Source organism: Coffea arabica, chromosome 1e (genome assembly GCF_036785885.1).
Source record: "Coffea arabica cultivar ET-39 chromosome 1e, Coffea Arabica ET-39 HiFi, whole genome shotgun sequence".
In the NCBI taxonomy this organism is placed as follows: Eukaryota; Viridiplantae; Streptophyta; class Magnoliopsida; order Gentianales; family Rubiaceae; genus Coffea; species Coffea arabica.
In genome coordinates, this window is record NC_092311.1 from 19,066,731 (window position 1) to 19,083,485 (window position 16,755).

The following is a 16,755-nucleotide window of genomic DNA, read 5'->3' on the forward strand; positions in this document are numbered from 1 at the left end:
GAGAACTTCTGAAATCTTTCGAGGGCTCTATCCTCACCCTCTATGTGATTCCCAGGGTTTCTCGGCTGATGATTAAGATTTTGGCCCTGATGTTCTACTACGTGAGCCAAAAGATCAGTCATACGTTGGATAGCAGCAGCCACCTGAACGTTAGGGTCCACTCCAAGTTCGGGATTAGGTCCAGGCATTGGTTCCCGATTTCCTCCTTCATTTGAGGTTCCGCGCCCCCGTCCCCGTCCACTACGAGTACCGTCCATTTGGCTTAACCAGTCTAGGGGTGAAGCGCAAATACAATATTAAAACAAAGTATGCAGGTAGAAGTGATAAAAGTAGGCAATATACATATAGCACATCTAACACAGACAGATCACACAGTAGCAGTCATTTAGATACAATCAGAAGGAATCATCCTGAATATTACTAACTAGGCCAATGGTACAAGACTAACCAACAAAAAGCTGTCCCTCTCTAGGATTCCAGGCACAATCTACGAGAATACCCTAATTTATAGGTTAGACAGGGTCAATCATCCTTAGTTTTACCCAACACATCACAAGATGTTCCATAGAATCAAATTTTGAGTCCGCCCAAGTCATTTCTAACCTCGGCTCTCATCTATTTAGTAGTCGGGTACAAGAATCCCAAAATAAGATAATTCACAACTCGGGCTGGCCAGTCCCAAGGGTAATTCATCTACAATCGAGATTCTTACTTGACCTACAGATCTACTATCTCCAAGCACCATGATAAAGGTTTAAAACTTATAACACTTTACGATCCATAGCTTATGCTCAAAGAGCACTTAGACATTCATACACATTCACGGAATCGGGACCATAACACCACTTGGCCCAAGCTCACTCCGCGCAGAGACCACGCGAACCAGGCTCTGATACCAACTGTGACAGCCCCACCTCACCCTAAGGCGAACCAAAGAGTTCGGCGGACCGCCTGCCAACTCTCGCCGGGACTCAGTCATACTTCCATCAGAACCGGAATAAAACTACGAGAAGCAAAACGAAATGGAAGGGTTGCCGCCATGCAGGATCCAACCAAGTACAAGTAAACTTTGTTTGACATGAGAGAATGTACATTCCTTAATACATATGTTACATAAACATGAGGAAACACTTTAAAATATACATATTAGCAAGTTTACAAATCCAGAAGGAAACATTGTATTAAGATACATTTAGGGTTTCCAAGTTGTCGAGGAGCTATACCAAAAGAACAAAAGAATTTCTAACTAGCTCAACTCATTCCTCAAAACATTGAAGTTCCAACAGATGGTTCCCTGTAAGGAAAACAAGGATAACGGAACGGGGTGAGCTAAAAGCTCAATGAGGTACCAACAGTATAAATAGTAGAATCAGTAGAATTCATGAGAAAGCACATTGGAGGCATATATTCACATCAAATACGAGAAATGAACGAACATCACAATGTAAAGGATACAGGTGGCTCTCAGGAGCCAAATCCCCATTGCTATACTTGATCCAGCCTCGTTGACCCTCTATCAATGTTCAAATAAAGGAACCAGTCCAGCAGAGCACCACTTTAACGCCAAAACCCCGTTCACTAAACATACCCCCTTACCGGGCCAGAATGCCAAACAGGAACAGGAATGGTAATACTCGAGTATACCGGAATCAAGAGTCTCAATACCCAAAGATTCCCCAGGAACAGGTACCCATGGATTGTCAAATATCTCGACCAAGCCCTTGCTGGCTCGATTTAATTAATTCCCCATGAGGTTGAGCTCAAGTTTAACAGGAAAATCGTTGGACACACTTCCAAACGATCTCATAACAAGTGCAAGTAACAAGTTCAAGTACATAACAAGTACAAGTAATAGATTCCAGTTCGTTCAGTATAGGCAAGAGAGCGAGTGTGATAAAGTACACCCTCGTCTCATACAAGATAAACAGTCAGGAAAGACAATTAGCAATTTGCAAGTACAAAAAACCAGTTTAGCAAGAATTCAGGGGAATGGTGCACTCACCAGTTAAAGCAAGGATACGTCCAAAAGTTTCAACCAAGGTAGGGCTCTAATCACCAAGAAACCCTAGAATAACCAAGGTAAACAATTATGGTTCCCACATTCACAAATCCAGTAAATGAAATGCATAAATGAGGCTCGACTACATGTCGTACGCCTTTCCAAGTTAAGTACTAGTACAAAAGAATAAAATATGACTTTTGAGCAAAAAGGATAGCAGTTGGTCCTAGGGTTACAAACAACTCCCAACACCCATCATTTACCAAGATCAACTCAATTTGAAAGAATCGCGTAGCCCTAAAATTTTTTGGCAGCATGCCCTTTGTATTTACCTATTTTCCAGCCATTTATGGCTTCATTATTTTCCTCAATCAATCCCAAAGTCATACATAATATAAATTCATCACAACAGCCATTCAATAGGCTCAAAGTCATTCAAGTACAAGATTTAGCTAGGAAAATGACCGGGAATGAGATTTAAGCTAAGAAACCAAAAAGGCAGATTCGCCGCTACTTAGCGTATCGGACATAACCCAAACTATGATTATTGAATTAAAGTGAAACTTATACTGTTTCGAAGGTAAGACAGAGGGCTATAACTTTGATGAAGACTACTTAATCCAGTTCTCACCCTAACAAGGTCAAATTTACCAAAACAACCCCAGGTTCTCCAGTTCGAAGCTCACTGTGAAATTCAACTAGCAGTCCTGATTCATTCAATCATATCTCAGCACACACAACTTAGATTCAGGTAATTCCAAAGCCATTTGAAAGCTAAGATACAAGGCTATAATTCTTAAGAAGACATTGACAACCAAATCAGTAGTATTCCCAATCAAACTAACCAATTACAGAAGCTGATTATCAGTTTCGGGCAGAAACAGGGCAGCAGGGGTATTTCAGTCTTTTCATAGGCTACGTTGCTCCGATTGAACTGAAATTTTGCAGGCCGCTAGTTAACATCATTTACTACAACTTTAATGTTTTAACCTAAGCCTGATTCAGCCTCTGGAAATTTGGAACCAGGGAAATTGGAACCCTAATCTGGAAATTTTGATACAAAGCGGAAATTTTCCGCAAATAACCGCAATTAACGCACAAGAGGTCTATTTAACACCATATAGAGCCATCAATTCAAGCCAACCATATCCATCATAGGAAAACAGAAAAATTCTCACAAAAATCAGAAATTTAGCTAACTTCACTCTAATCCATAAAATCTTCCATAAAAGCACATAACTAGCCACCACAAGTCATGAATTAGCCATTATTGGAAACAAATAATGAATCTTTACACACCATACCTTGATACCTCCCAAAAGGTAGTAGTTTAGGTCTCTTTCTTCCAAAACAACTCCACTAACTACCTCAATACTACTTAGCTAGGGGTTTTTATGGAGTGATTTGAAGTTTAAATGGTTGGATCAAGAGATTAAGCAAGAGAATAGAAGGCAAAAGTTGAGGAATTTTCTCTCTTTTCTCTCTATGTTGGTCGGCCAAGAGAAGGAAAAATGAAGATGAAATTGGTCAAAATTCATGTTTAGTAAAGGTGAAAGAAATTAGTCAAAGTCCAACCTTTAATCACAAAGTGACACTTGTCACCTTTTTTTAATGCAACTCTATCCTTTTGTCTCTCCAATGATAATCCATCTAGGTAACCTCTAATTATCTCTTAACACCTGATAAATTAAACCTGGTATACAAAACTTAACCTAGTTGGCCGAATTTTATCGATCTTACCGCACTAGTGGGTCCCACATCCGGTATATACTCTTAAAACCTCATGAACTAACTTATACTAGAAAAATAATTTTTAAAATCATATTTGCTCATAAAAATTATTTTTTAAAATTTTCCGAATAAATAAAATATGGAAAGGCGTGCAATTAAAATAAAATAACCTAGAAATGAAGAAAATTACGAGTTAAGGTAGTTTCCAAGGTGTTTGTGGAGTCAATTTGGGAGGAAAGATACTAAACTACCATTTCCTCAAGGTTTCAATGTAACTTATTAAGAAAATTTCCCTTTGCATCTAATGGTTGCAAATTAGTGGTTTAAAGTTGTAGATTTGGTAGGTTTATGAGCATATTTCATAGTTTGAAGTAGTATTATGGAACTTTCAATTTTATTGTGATTTTTTCTGCCTTTATATGAAGCTTAATGATTGGCTATGGTTTGATAGTTTTGTTATGGGATATATTGAGGTTTTATAGGCTAGTTTAATTTGCCTAAAGATATTTTCCAGCTTATGTGCACAAATTCCAGCTTAGGGTTTCCATTTGGTAGTAATCTACCCTATTTTTATACTGCATGTTCGTCCTTGAGAGAGGCCAAATCAGTCCTTTCTCAAAACATGAAAGTTGTAGGTATTTGAGTTAGCTAGCTACTGGTAAAATTTCAGCTCAATCCGAGCACTGTAGCTTGTGAAATGACTAAAATACCCTTGACTGCCCACAAGCCCTGTTTCACGGACAGTTTGCTATTTTCTCTGAGATTTCAATTTTTGACAATGAAAATGCATGATTTGGCTCTGAAAGTCTTCATAAGAAATGTAGGTATATGTATTAGTTTCGAAACGCCACAAGATTCGTCTCAATCCGATTAGTGTAGCTTTAGTTGTAGTTATCATGCCGAAAGGTGCATGGAACCTGATAATTATAAAATTTCTTTTGCTTGACATGATATTTGTAACCTAGAGCTTGGACTTGAGCAAGGAAACTATCTTTGATGGATGTGGGGTTTAATTGTGATTGGTTTTGGAGCTATCAATTGGCTCAAATTGAAGGGTATTCTGGCCCTAATTAGGTGTGTTTTATAGCTTATGATTTGTATGTGAAATTGTGGTTGATTGAGATGACATTGGTGTTGATTGTAAGATGGAAAAGTAAGGAAATGTGGGGGATATACTGTCCAAATTTTGGGAATATTGGATTTCTTCGAGTTTGGTTTGGTTTGGGATATATAAGAAGGGCTTTTGGGGTTGTTCAAGCCCTAGGTCTTCATGTTACCTTTTCGATCCCAAAATCATGTTTTGCACCCTTGCATTCGTATACGACTTGTAGTCGAGCCTCATTTGTGCATTTTATTTACTGGATTTGTGGTTGTGGGAACCATAATTGTTTCCCTTGGTTATTCTAGGATTTCTTGGTGACTAAAGCCATACGTTGGTTGAAAACTTTTGAAGTATCTTTACGTGAACCGGTGAGTGTACCACTTCCCTGAATTATTGCTAAACTGGTTATCTGTACTTGCAAATTGCTATTTGAATGTCTTTACCAACTGTTTATTTTGTACGAGACGAGTGTGTACTTTATCACACTCGTTCTCTGGCCTGTGTGACTTGTTTCCTGTATATACTTGAATCTGTTACTTGTGCCCGATATGATGTCGTTTGGAAGTGTATCCAACGACCTTCCTGTTAAATCTGAGCTCAATCTCATGGGGAGTCAATTGAATCAAGCCAGCAAGGGCTTGGTTGAGAAAAATTGACAATCCATGGGTACCTGTTCTTGGAAAATCTTTGGGTATTGGAGACTCTAGATTTCCAGTATACTCGAGTATTACCATTCCTGTTGTTGTTTGGCGTTCGGGCCCGGTAAGGGGTATGTTTGGTGAACGGGATTTTGGTGTAAGTGGGGTCTACGGACATGTGTGTTTCATTAAACGTTGACGGAGGGTCAACGAGGTTGGATCAAGTATTGCAAGGGGGATTTGGCTCCTGAGAGCCACCTGTATCCTTTAATTTGTGGTGTTCATTCATTTCTCTTATTTGATGTGTATATATGCCTTAAAAGTGATTCCTCATGATTTCTACTGTTTATACTTTTGGTATCTCATTGAGCTTCTAGCTCACCCCGTTCCGTTATCCTTGTTTTCCTTGCAGGGAACAATCATTTGGAACTTCGATGTTTTGAAAAATGAGTTGAGCTAGTTAGAAATTCTTTTGTTCTTTTGGTATAGCTCCTTAAACCCTAAATGTATCTTAATACAATGTTTCCTTTTGATTTGTAAACTTACTAATATGTATATTTTAAAGTGTTTCCTCATGTTTATGTGGCATATGTATTTGGGAATGTACATTCTCTCATGTTAGACTAAGTTTACTTGTTTTTGGTTGGGTTTCGGACGAGTGTGAAAGTTGATCGAGAAAAGAAAAAAATTCTGGCGGGAACTGTTCATGGAATCCAGCGCGAGAATCCGGCCAGTTTTTGGCCGGATATCTGGCCGGATTTGCAGGGGAATTTGAAAGTTTTTGGGGCTAAGTTACTGCCTCCAATCCGGCCAAGAATCCAGTCGGATATCCGGCCAGATTCCGGCCGGATTGTGACATGGCAGCGGCACTTCCTTTTCGTTTTGAGTTTTTCGTGGGAAAGATTTATTGTATCTTTTCGTTCGGCTCGGCTCAATTGGATTCTGAATGTTTATCTTCTCGAAGTTATTTTGAGCGTTTGGTAGGGTTTTTGTATGTTTCAGATCCGTAGTCCAGGCGAGAGTTGGGCAGGCGGTCCGCCGAACCCTTTGGTTCGCCTTAGGGGGAGGTGGGACTGTCACAGATTTATTGGTGTTTTTTCTATTTTTATATGGTAATTATTGATTAACCATGGAGTGATAGTTTTATATTGGGTAAAACGAAGCTAATTTGTGTTAATTGTGGTTTTGTTGAGGAAAATTTCAGCTTATGGGTCAAAATTTCAGTTTTAGGGTTTCAATTTGGGCTTTGCTTTGATTGGGTATTGAGTTCTTAATTGGTTAAGAGTTAAGGGTATTGTGACCCTAATGAGGTGTATTGAATAGCCTACAAATTGTATGTGTACTTGTGATAGTAGTGGGATGAATGTTGGTGATATATGGTAGGTTGGAAATGTGAAAAATTAGGGGGAAGTGCTGTCCAAAGTTAAGGAGATTGGGTACATTTGAGTTAGGGGTGATTTTGAGTATAAATGGAAGGGTCTTGAGGTTGTTTATGCTTAGCACCTAATGTTATTTCATTTCACTTCTTAGTTATAATTTGGTATTGCTCTAGTAGTTCGTTAAAGAGGTTATGACTCGTGTTTGAGTCTCAATTGTGGTAATTTTCTTGTTTTTAGGTCGTGCCGGTGATCCGGGGCCTACATTGGAAGGAAATTTGTAAACTTGTTTACTTGAACCGGTGAGTGTACCCTTGTATGGTTTAATGCTTAAATGATTGTTTGTACTTAATTCTGTGAACTTGGTTGACTTGAGTGAGACGAGAGTGTATTTCATCACTCTTATTCTCTTATCTGTATGATTGTAACTGTATAACTGTGAAACTGTATTTGTGCATGATTGGATGTCGTTTGGAGGATTGTATCCAATGATTTTACTGTGATATCTGAGCTCATACCTCATTGGTCGTTATTCGGGTCGAGCCGGCAAGGGCTTGGTCGGTTCGATAACGAACCATGGGTTTAGTGTTAGTCGAGTGGAGTGTTTTCTCCTCGACCTTGTGGTATACTCGAGTATTGCCCTCTCTATTTCTGTGAGGTGTTCGGGCCCGGTAAGAGGGATGTTCGGTGGAAGGAATGTGGTGTAAAATGGAATCTACGGTCTTGTTCCTTTCTTCAAATGTTGACGGAGTGTCAACGATTTGAGATCAAGTACTGCAAACGAAAAAGGGGCTCTTGATAGCCGACTGTATCCTTTTACCTCCGATTTTAATATGATGCACTCGCTTCTGTGTTCCTTGGCTATTCGCGCATGAGTACATTTGTGGGTCTTGGTGGTATGCCTAGTTGGTACCTCACGAGCGCAAGCTCACCCTCATTATTTTGTTTTCCTTATAGGAACAACTTTTGGAACCATGTCTTAAGAAGCGAGTCCAGCTAGTTAGGCATTCTTTTGTTCTTTTGTATAGCTCCTCGGAAGTGGGAAACCCTATATGTGTTTTGCCCCATGTTCCCTTTTGGATTTGTAAAGTTTGTAAACGCAGGTTTATAAAAGTGTTTCTCATGTGTATGGGTTATATGTTTACTTGGTATGTACATGCTTTATTGGTAGATAAAGTTTACTTGCACTTGGTTGGATTGTGGATGAGTGCGGAAGTTGAACGAGGAAAGCAGAAAATTTTTGGAGGTTACTGTTCACGGAATCCGGCCAGTTCTTGGCCGGATATCTGGCTGGATATGCAAGGGAAATTTCAAAATTTTTGGGGTGAGCTACTGCCTCCAATCCGGCCGGATATCCGGATAGAAACCGGCCAGATTGTGACGTGGCAGTCACTGTTCATCCGCGGCTCGTTTTTGTTCTTCATTTTTATCTGTCGTTGTAGAGCTCGAGTACTGTATTTTCATTCGAAACAAGTATTTTGGGTGTGATTAGCTTCGTAGTCCTGGCGAGAGTTGGGCAGGCAGTCCGCTAACCCTTTTGATTCGCCCTAGGGGAAGGTGGGGCTGTCACAGTTGGTATCAAAGCCTATGTTAGAAATAACCTGGGCAAACTAGAACTCGAGTCTTAGAATTTATGGGGATTGTGTTAGAATGTGATTAAGTATTGTTACCTTGCCTAAGATGTCAATTGTGGATATTCTTATAGGTCATGGACGGAGCTAGTGGGACCGGAGGTGAGCCGTCGCAGAGGCGTTTTCGCGTCATCGATTACCAGAAGAGGCCTGGAGGTCCGATCCAATTTTAGTATACTGCTAGCCATACCCAACGCTGTAACCGTTGTCAGAAATATTCTTATATCGACCATATGGTCGTGGCAGTACTTGACGAGAGAAGGAGGCTTAGACGCGCTGCCGCCCAGGATCACACTGAGATGCTTAGGCTGAGGGGCATCATGAGAATGCAAGCGGATCGGATTGGGGAGCTCCAGGGGGACATAGTCATGGAGCAAGAGCGGACGAATGCTCTTAGAGAGCAGTTACAAGTAGTCAACGCCCGTCTTACGAATGTGGTTGGGGAAGTGGAGGCTCCGGGTGTTGGGGCACCTGGAGAAGGAGTCACGCCCAGTTCTAGCCATGGGGGTGAATCCTTGGGTTCAGTTAGGAATTAGGTTAAAGATCCTTTGGGTCGTGTTTTGACCACGTGTGGGGGGGGTACTTGGGGAAAAGCTCTCCGTTAGCAGGTTTTGTACTTTTGGCCTAGGTTGTACATTGTATTTTTGGAAGACCCCCCTTCTAGCTTCATGGGGTTCCTTTTGTATGTATTTGACTGACTGCTCCTATATGACTGTTTGAACAGTTATGTGTTCTATGTATAAATGCTCTATGTGTATACATGCCATATGTGGTGTTTACTTTTGGCTATTCGTTCATGTTTATATGCCTATGCTTATATGCCTCTTTAACATTATATGTGTGCCTCGACCCTAGATTGACTTAAATTGATGGAGGGCACTCGTAGTGGACGAGGCCGTGGGCGCGGTATTAGGCAACCCATAACTGAAGGGGGTACTGGGGAAACCGCGTCTGAACCAAACCCTGAACCTAGGGTTGATCCTAATGTCCAAATAGCTGCCGCTATTCAGCAAATGACTGACTTGTTAGCCCACGTAGTGCAACATCAGGGCCAACATCCTGTCCAGCAACCTGGGAACCCTGGCAATCCCGTCGAAAGTGAGGATCGAGCCCTCGAGAGATTTCAAAAGTTCTCTCCACCAAAATTCCTGGGAGGGCCAGATCCAGACATGGCCGAAAGGTGGTTGGAGAAAATGATAGACATCTTTGCTGCCCTACACTATTCAGAGGAAAGACAGGTTACTTTTGCTATCTTCCAGTTGGAAGGGGCCGCCTGTTCTTGGTGGAACGTGATACGACTGAAGTGGGAACTGGAGCAAACCCCAAGAACATGGGTGAACTTCATGAGGGAGTTCAACGCGAAAAACTTTCCACCTCTAGTCCAGGAAAAGAAGGAGGACGAGTTCTTTAGGCTCCGTCAGGGGACTCAAACGGTGGCTGAGTACGAGAGCCAGTTTACTAGATTATCCATGTTCGCCCCTGAACTCATTCTGACAGAGCAAATGAGAGTTCGGCATTTTATTCAGGGTCTCAATGTAAAAATTCAAAAGGATCTGGCAGTAGCCCAGATCAATACCTTTAGTGAAGCGGTGGAGAAAGATTTACGAGTTGAAAATGCAAGGCTTCAAATTAGGAACTTCCAGGTGAATAAACGGGGATTTTCTGCGAGTAGTTTGACTCAAGGGGATAAAAGTACCCCTCCCAAATTTGGAAGGGGAGCTGGAGGAGGAAGTCTACCAGGAATGTCACAAGGAACTCCGCCTAGAGGTGGTCAAACTGGACGAGGCCAACAGAGAAGTGTCTCACAGGGGAGCTCAGCTGCGGTTTCTCGTGGTCCTTGTGGATTTTGTGGGAAACCAAACCACACCGAGGACAACTGTTGGAGGAAGGAAAGAAATTGCTTACGTTGTGGGAGTGCGGAGCATCAAATAGCCAACTGTCCGGTGTTACCTCGGGAGGCGAGAGTAACTACCCAATCATCGAAAACCAACTCGAGGCAGTCCAAGGTGGAAGGGACAAAGCCGAAGGTGCCAGCTCGGGTGTATTCCCTTGAGCCACATCAAGTTCCGGATTCCTCAGAGGTGGTTGAAGGTACGATTCCTGTCTTCTGCCGTCCCGCTAGGATTTTGATAGACCCCGATGCTACCCATTCCTTCGTTAACCCCGAATTCATGTGTGGAAATGATATACAACCTGTTAGTCTGCCTTATGATTTGGAAGTTAGTACTCCTATGGGGGATAAATGTTTGATCACTAGTATGATGTATGTAAACTGTGAAATCTGGGTAGGAGAGAGGAAGTTATTGGGAAATCTTATAAGCTTAGCCATCAAGGGGTACGACGTTATATTGGGTATGGACTGGTTAGGTAAGTGTAGTGCCCAACTTGACTGTAAAAGGAAAGTGGTAGAATTTCGTATACCTGGGGAGACAACTTTAAGGCTAGACGTAAGGGGTAGTTTAGCCTCATCTGCACTAATTTCGGGTATTCGGGTTAGGAAACTTTTGAGTAGAGGGGCGCAAGAGTTCCTAGTTTTTCTTATAAACACTCCCACTGATAAGTTGAAGGTAGAGAATGTACCAGTAGTGGGTGAATATCCGGATGTATTCCCTAATGAATTAGTAACTTTACCTCCGGAGAGAGAGATAGAATTCAAAATTGACCTGTTACCGAGGACATCACCTATCTCTAAGACCTCCTATCGAATGGCACCTGCTAAACTCAAGGAATTGAAGTTGCAGTTGCAAGACCTATTGGAGCGAGGGTTTATTCGTGAGAGCGGGGTCTCCTTGGGGGGCACCTGTGCTCTTTGTTAAGAAGAAGAACGGAACCTTGAGGTTGTGTATAGATTATCGGGGGTTGAACAATGTGACCATTAAGAATAAATACTCATTGCCCCATATTGATGAGTTGTTTGACCAGTTGCACGGCACAGTAGTCTTTTCGAAATTAGACCTCCGACAGGGATATTATCAGTTGTTAATCCGGAAGGAAGATGTACCAAAGACTGCCTTCAATTCTATATATGGAATTTCGAATTTGCCATCATGCCCTTTGGATTAACTAATGCCCCTGCCGTCTTTATGAATCTGATGCATCGGGTTTTTAAACCCTACCTGGACCGATTTATCGTTGTGTTTATCGATGATATTTTGGTCTATTCAAAATCTCGAGAGAAGCATTAGCAGCACTTAAAAAGCGTCTTACAAACCCTAAAAGATCACCAACTATATGCCAAATTTAGTAAGCGTGAATTCTGGCTGGAGAAAATTTCTTTCTTGGGACATGTGATTTCGAAAGAGGGTATCACTGTGGATCCAGCGAAGGTAGAGGCGGTGACTGAATGGAAGAGGCCTGAAAGTCCCACCGAGATTCGAAGTTTCTTAGGGTTGGCAGGTTACTATCGTCGGTTTATTAAGGATTTCTCCAAACTTGCCGGTCTTTTAATTGATTTAACAAAGAAAAATGGCCGTTTTCTGTGGAATGCTAGGTGTGAGGAAAGTTTTCAAGAGTTGAAGCGAAGGTTAACCATAGCTCTTATACTAGCCTTGCCTAACGGTAGGGATAGTTTCACTGTGTATACTGATGCTTCGAGAGGTGCGTGTTGATACAAAATAAGAACATGAATGCCTTTGCTTCTAGGAAATTGAAAAATCACGAACAAAACTATCCCACCCATGACTTGGAGCTAGTTGCAGTGGTCTTTGCTCTGAAAAAGTGGAGACACTATCTATACGGGGTTACCTTAGAGGTTTATTCAGACCATAAGAGCCTTAAGTACCTCTTTTCCCAAAAGGAATTGAATATGAGGCAACGTCAGTGGATGGAACTCTTAGAAGATTATGACTGTACGATCTGTTTATCTCAATTCATATCTTTTGATGATTACAAAACAAACGGATGTTACTAATACTTTTTGTAGAGACCCTTTTCAGAAATGACACTAAACAGGTCTGTGGACTTAGAACAAAAAGAAGATCAAAAAAGGTGAAAAGTGTTGAGGAAAATGTCGGACGCACAAAAGGAGAGTATCGGACGTCCGACATCCATTGAGTAACTTCGGACGTATGAAGAACTCAGACTCGGACGTCCGAAGAAGACAAGCCAGGGCTTCTACGATTACTGATCACGATCGGACGCTCAACACCTGAGCATCGGACGTCCGACAAGTGTTGCCGCACTTCGGACGCAACACATTGAACGCATCGGCCGTCCGAAGGAATTGAAAAGGAACCTCCAAATCTGCATCTTACCCTCGGACGCATGGTAATAAGGGATCGGACGTCCTAAGAGGCTCAAGAAGATTTCTCAAATTCATTGACCTCGTTCGGACGCATAAAAACTGAATATCGGACGTCCGACAGCACCAACGGCTAGTTGACTCTTCAGTTGCCTTCTATCCGTTGACAGCATTAATTGAAGAATTTCTTGGTCTCCTATAAAAGAAAAAAAGTCAACCACCTCAGAACAACTTTGCACATCCGGTCTACATCAAATAGTGAGTGATTCAAGTGGTTGAATACTCAAAAAAGGATTATTTGAATTCTCAGCTTGTGCAATTTTCTTGTAGCTTTTCAAGTGTGACACAGCTTCTTCAATAGTGTAGCTTTGTGAGGGTTATCAGAGTGTTTGTAAAACTTCCTTGCTTGACCAAGTGTTGTTTGGGGCAAGAAGGAAGTGATCCTTCCATTGTACACAAAAATTGGTTGCAAGTTTGTTCAACTTGAAGTAGCTGGTTATATAAAGTATTGTTCAAACTCAAGTTGAGTTTGAAGCCTGGTTTGTCTCTTTACTTTCGTTTACAGCTTTACTATATAAACTGTGCATCTCTTCATCTCACGAACAACTGTGCTTTCTTGTAATCTGATCCATTGAGTGGTCTTCGAGAAAAGGAGGGCAGGCTTGAAAAAAAGTGACATATATCTTAGCTGGTTTTAGAAAACCTAATTCACCCCCCTCTTAGGTTGTCTTCGATCCTTACAATTGGTATCAGAGCTTGGTCTCCTAGACATTAAGCTCAATCGGCTTGGGAGTAAATATGACAACCAACAATGCCATGTTCTTTGAGGGACAATCTGTCACTAGACCTCCAATGTTCAATGGGTCAAACTATGTGAGCTGGAAGGAAAGGATGATTATATTTCTACAATCCATTGATATTGAATTGTGGTTTATTGTTAGTGAAGGTCCATATGACGCGACTATTGTTGATGAAATTACTCATAGGCCAAGACAAAAAACAAGATGTGAGTTGACTGCTAAAGATAGAACTCATCTCACTCTAAATGCCAAGGCTATGAATGTTCTATACAGTGCATTAGACTCAAATGAGTCCATTAGAGTCAAAGGCTGCAGATTTGCAAAAGAAATTTGGGATAAACTTAGAGAGATCCATGAGGGAAGCGAGAATGTGAGAGAGCAAAAGAAATCCATTCTGGTCACTAAGTATGAATCTTTTAAGATGGAGTCTCATGAAAATATTGACAAAATGTATTGCAGATTTAATGATCTGATCAAAGATTTAGAGGTGCTTGAGAAGGAATACTCTCTAGGTGAAAAGAACAGGAAAATTCTGAATGCTCTATCAAAGGACTGGGAGAGCAAAGTGACCGCCATTGAGGAAGCCAAGGATCTGAATACTTTATCCATTGAATCTCTGATTAACTCTCTAGCCTCTTACGAACTTAAACTTAAATCTAAGATGCAGGATAAAGAAGACACCAAAGTAAGAAAGAGTATTGCTCTGAAAGCATCACAAGACGAAGATGAAACAACCTCACAGGATGGAAATGATTTGGAAGGTGATGACAGTGATATTGCACTCATCACACGAGGCTTCAAAAGAATACTTAACAAGAGAAGATTCAGGAAAGGTGGATCCAGCAATTCCTTCCCAAATCAGTCTAATGACTTCAGAAACAAAGGGAAACTGGAGTTCAACAAGAAGCAGACTGATAAGTGTTTCGAATGTGGTCAACCAGGACACTATGCAAATGAGTGTCCAATGAAGAAAAAGAAGGAGAACAAGGTTGAACGAAAACCAAAGTTCAACAATTTCCAGATCACCTGGAATGATTGCAACTCAGAAGGTGAAGTTGAGGAAGAAGAGGAATCTGCTCAAGTGGCTTTCATGGCCATTGGTGATGATGAGGTAACTGCTTTTTCTTCCCAAACTGATAGTGACAATGAATCTGATGATGATGTTAATTCATTCTTAGAAAAAATGCACAACAATTTAAAAGAATCTTATATTAGAAACAAAGAACTAAAACAGAAAATTAATTTTCTGATTCAAGATAATGCAAATCTTTTTCGACAAACAAGTGTCTCAAACATGAAAATGAAAACCTGAAAAGAACTGAAACTAATGTGCTTGATGAACTTAACAAAAAGAAAAATTTCTGTAACATACTCAGAAGTGAACAATGTAGTCTAAGAAAAAGGATGGATGATTTATGTCAATTGTTACATCATATGAGACAGAACCGTCTTCAAAAGAATGACATTAAACCTCATCCTAACGCTCATCAATTAAGACTGAATCAAAACGCAAATGAGTTTGCTATCCATAGAAGAAGGCAAGTCAGATTCATTAAACCAGTTCGTTTGATTGATCCAATGTCAGTATGCAATTTCTGTTGTCAATTTGGTCATACGAATAGCAACTGCTATGTTAAGAAAAACATGAAAATGGTATGAGATGTATGTGGATAGTTAGACATAATACTAACTCTCAAGGACTCAACATGTAAAGGGTACCAAGTATTATCTTGTGGGTTTGTGTGTAGGTGAACCTGGATAACATTGCTAAAGAATCAAAATGGTTCATCGATAGTGGATGTTCAAGACAAATGACTGGTGATGCATCTCAATTCATTAAACTCAAGCCAAAGGCAAGTGGAAAGGTAACGTTTGGAGATGATAACAAAGCCAAAACTGTTGGTATTGGTGATGTTGGTAAGAATGGTCAAACCTTTATCCACAATGTTCTTCTTGTAGACAATCTGAGCTACAATTTATTAAGTGTTAGCCAACTGTGTGATAGGAATCTACTGGTATTATTCAAGAAGCTTGAATGTCTCATATTTGACTCAAAGTTCAACATTGTTTTCAAAGGAAAAAGAGTTGATGATATCTATGTAGTTGTTCCTGAAAAAATTGATTCCTCCTATCTCAAAGTTGCAAATGAGGACCCATGGTTGTGGCATAGAAGGCTTTGTCACTTCAATATGGATTTACTAAAAGAAATTTCTAAAAAGGATCTTGTTAGAGGTCTCCCAAAAATCAGATTTGAAAAGGACCGGATATGTGATGCTTGCCAATTTGGAAAACAAGTCAAGGTATCTTTTAAACCCAAGAAGTGTGTTTCCACTTCAAAGCCACTAGAACTTTTACACCTTGATCTGTTTAGTCCTACACAAACTACAAGCCTTGGTGGTAAGAGATTCTGTTTTGTTGTTGTTGATGATTATTCCAGATATACATGGGTGATGTTTCTTGCACATAAAGATGATGCTTTCAAGAACTTTGTATCACTGTATGCTAAAGTTCAGAATTTGATTGGCTTTAAAATTATCAAAATTAGAAGTGATAATGGTTGTGAATTTCATTTTTGTGACTTTCCAGATTTTTGTGATAACAATGGCATTACACATGAATTCTCTATTGCTAGAATCCCCCAACAAAATGGAGTGGTGGAAAGAAAAAATAGAACTCTCCAAGAGGCTGCTAGAACCATGCTTAGTGAATGCAATTTACCAAAGTATTTTTGGGCTGAAGCCATAAACACAGCCTGTTATACCATGAACAGAGTTCTCTTAAGACCAATCTTGAACAAAACTTCCTATGAGCTCATGTTTGACAAAAAGCCTATTGTTGGTTACTTTAAAGTCTTTGGCTGTAAATGTTTTATTTTGAACATCAAGGAACATCTTGGAAAGTTTGACAAGAAATCTGATGAGGGAATTTTCTTGGGTTATTGTGAAAACAAAAGAGGCTTCAGAGTTTATAATCGTAGAACATTGGTTATAGAGGAGGCAATACACATTACTTTTGATGAATCTAATGGTGACATTTCCATGAGTTGTGGTGAAGATGATGATACAGGTGTTCAAGAAGAATTAAAGAAGTTAGCAATCAATGATCATGGCTCTGCTTCACCAGAAACTGATTTAAAGGATGCTGATATTCAGGACAGTCCAACTGGAGAAACGGATGACAGAGATACCACTACTCCTAATGATCTTCCAAGAACCTGGAAATTTGTTCAAAACCATCC

General features: G+C 40.4%; 1 protein-coding gene across 1 annotated transcript; it reads left to right on the top strand.

The window, feature by feature from the left end:
- Positions 1-9,490: 9,490 nt before the first annotated feature.
- Positions 9,491-11,293, top strand: LOC113692421 (uncharacterized). Its single transcript, XM_027210836.2, has one exon. The coding sequence runs from the start codon at positions 9,491-9,493 to the stop codon at positions 11,291-11,293; it is 1,803 nt and encodes a 600-aa protein (XP_027066637.2).
- The last annotated feature ends 5,462 nt before the right edge of the window (positions 11,294-16,755 follow it).

Coding starts and splice junctions, on each gene's coding strand:
- LOC113692421 (XM_027210836.2), top strand. CDS start 9,491: ATGACTGACTTGTTAGCCCACGTAGTGCAACATCAGGGCCAACATCCT.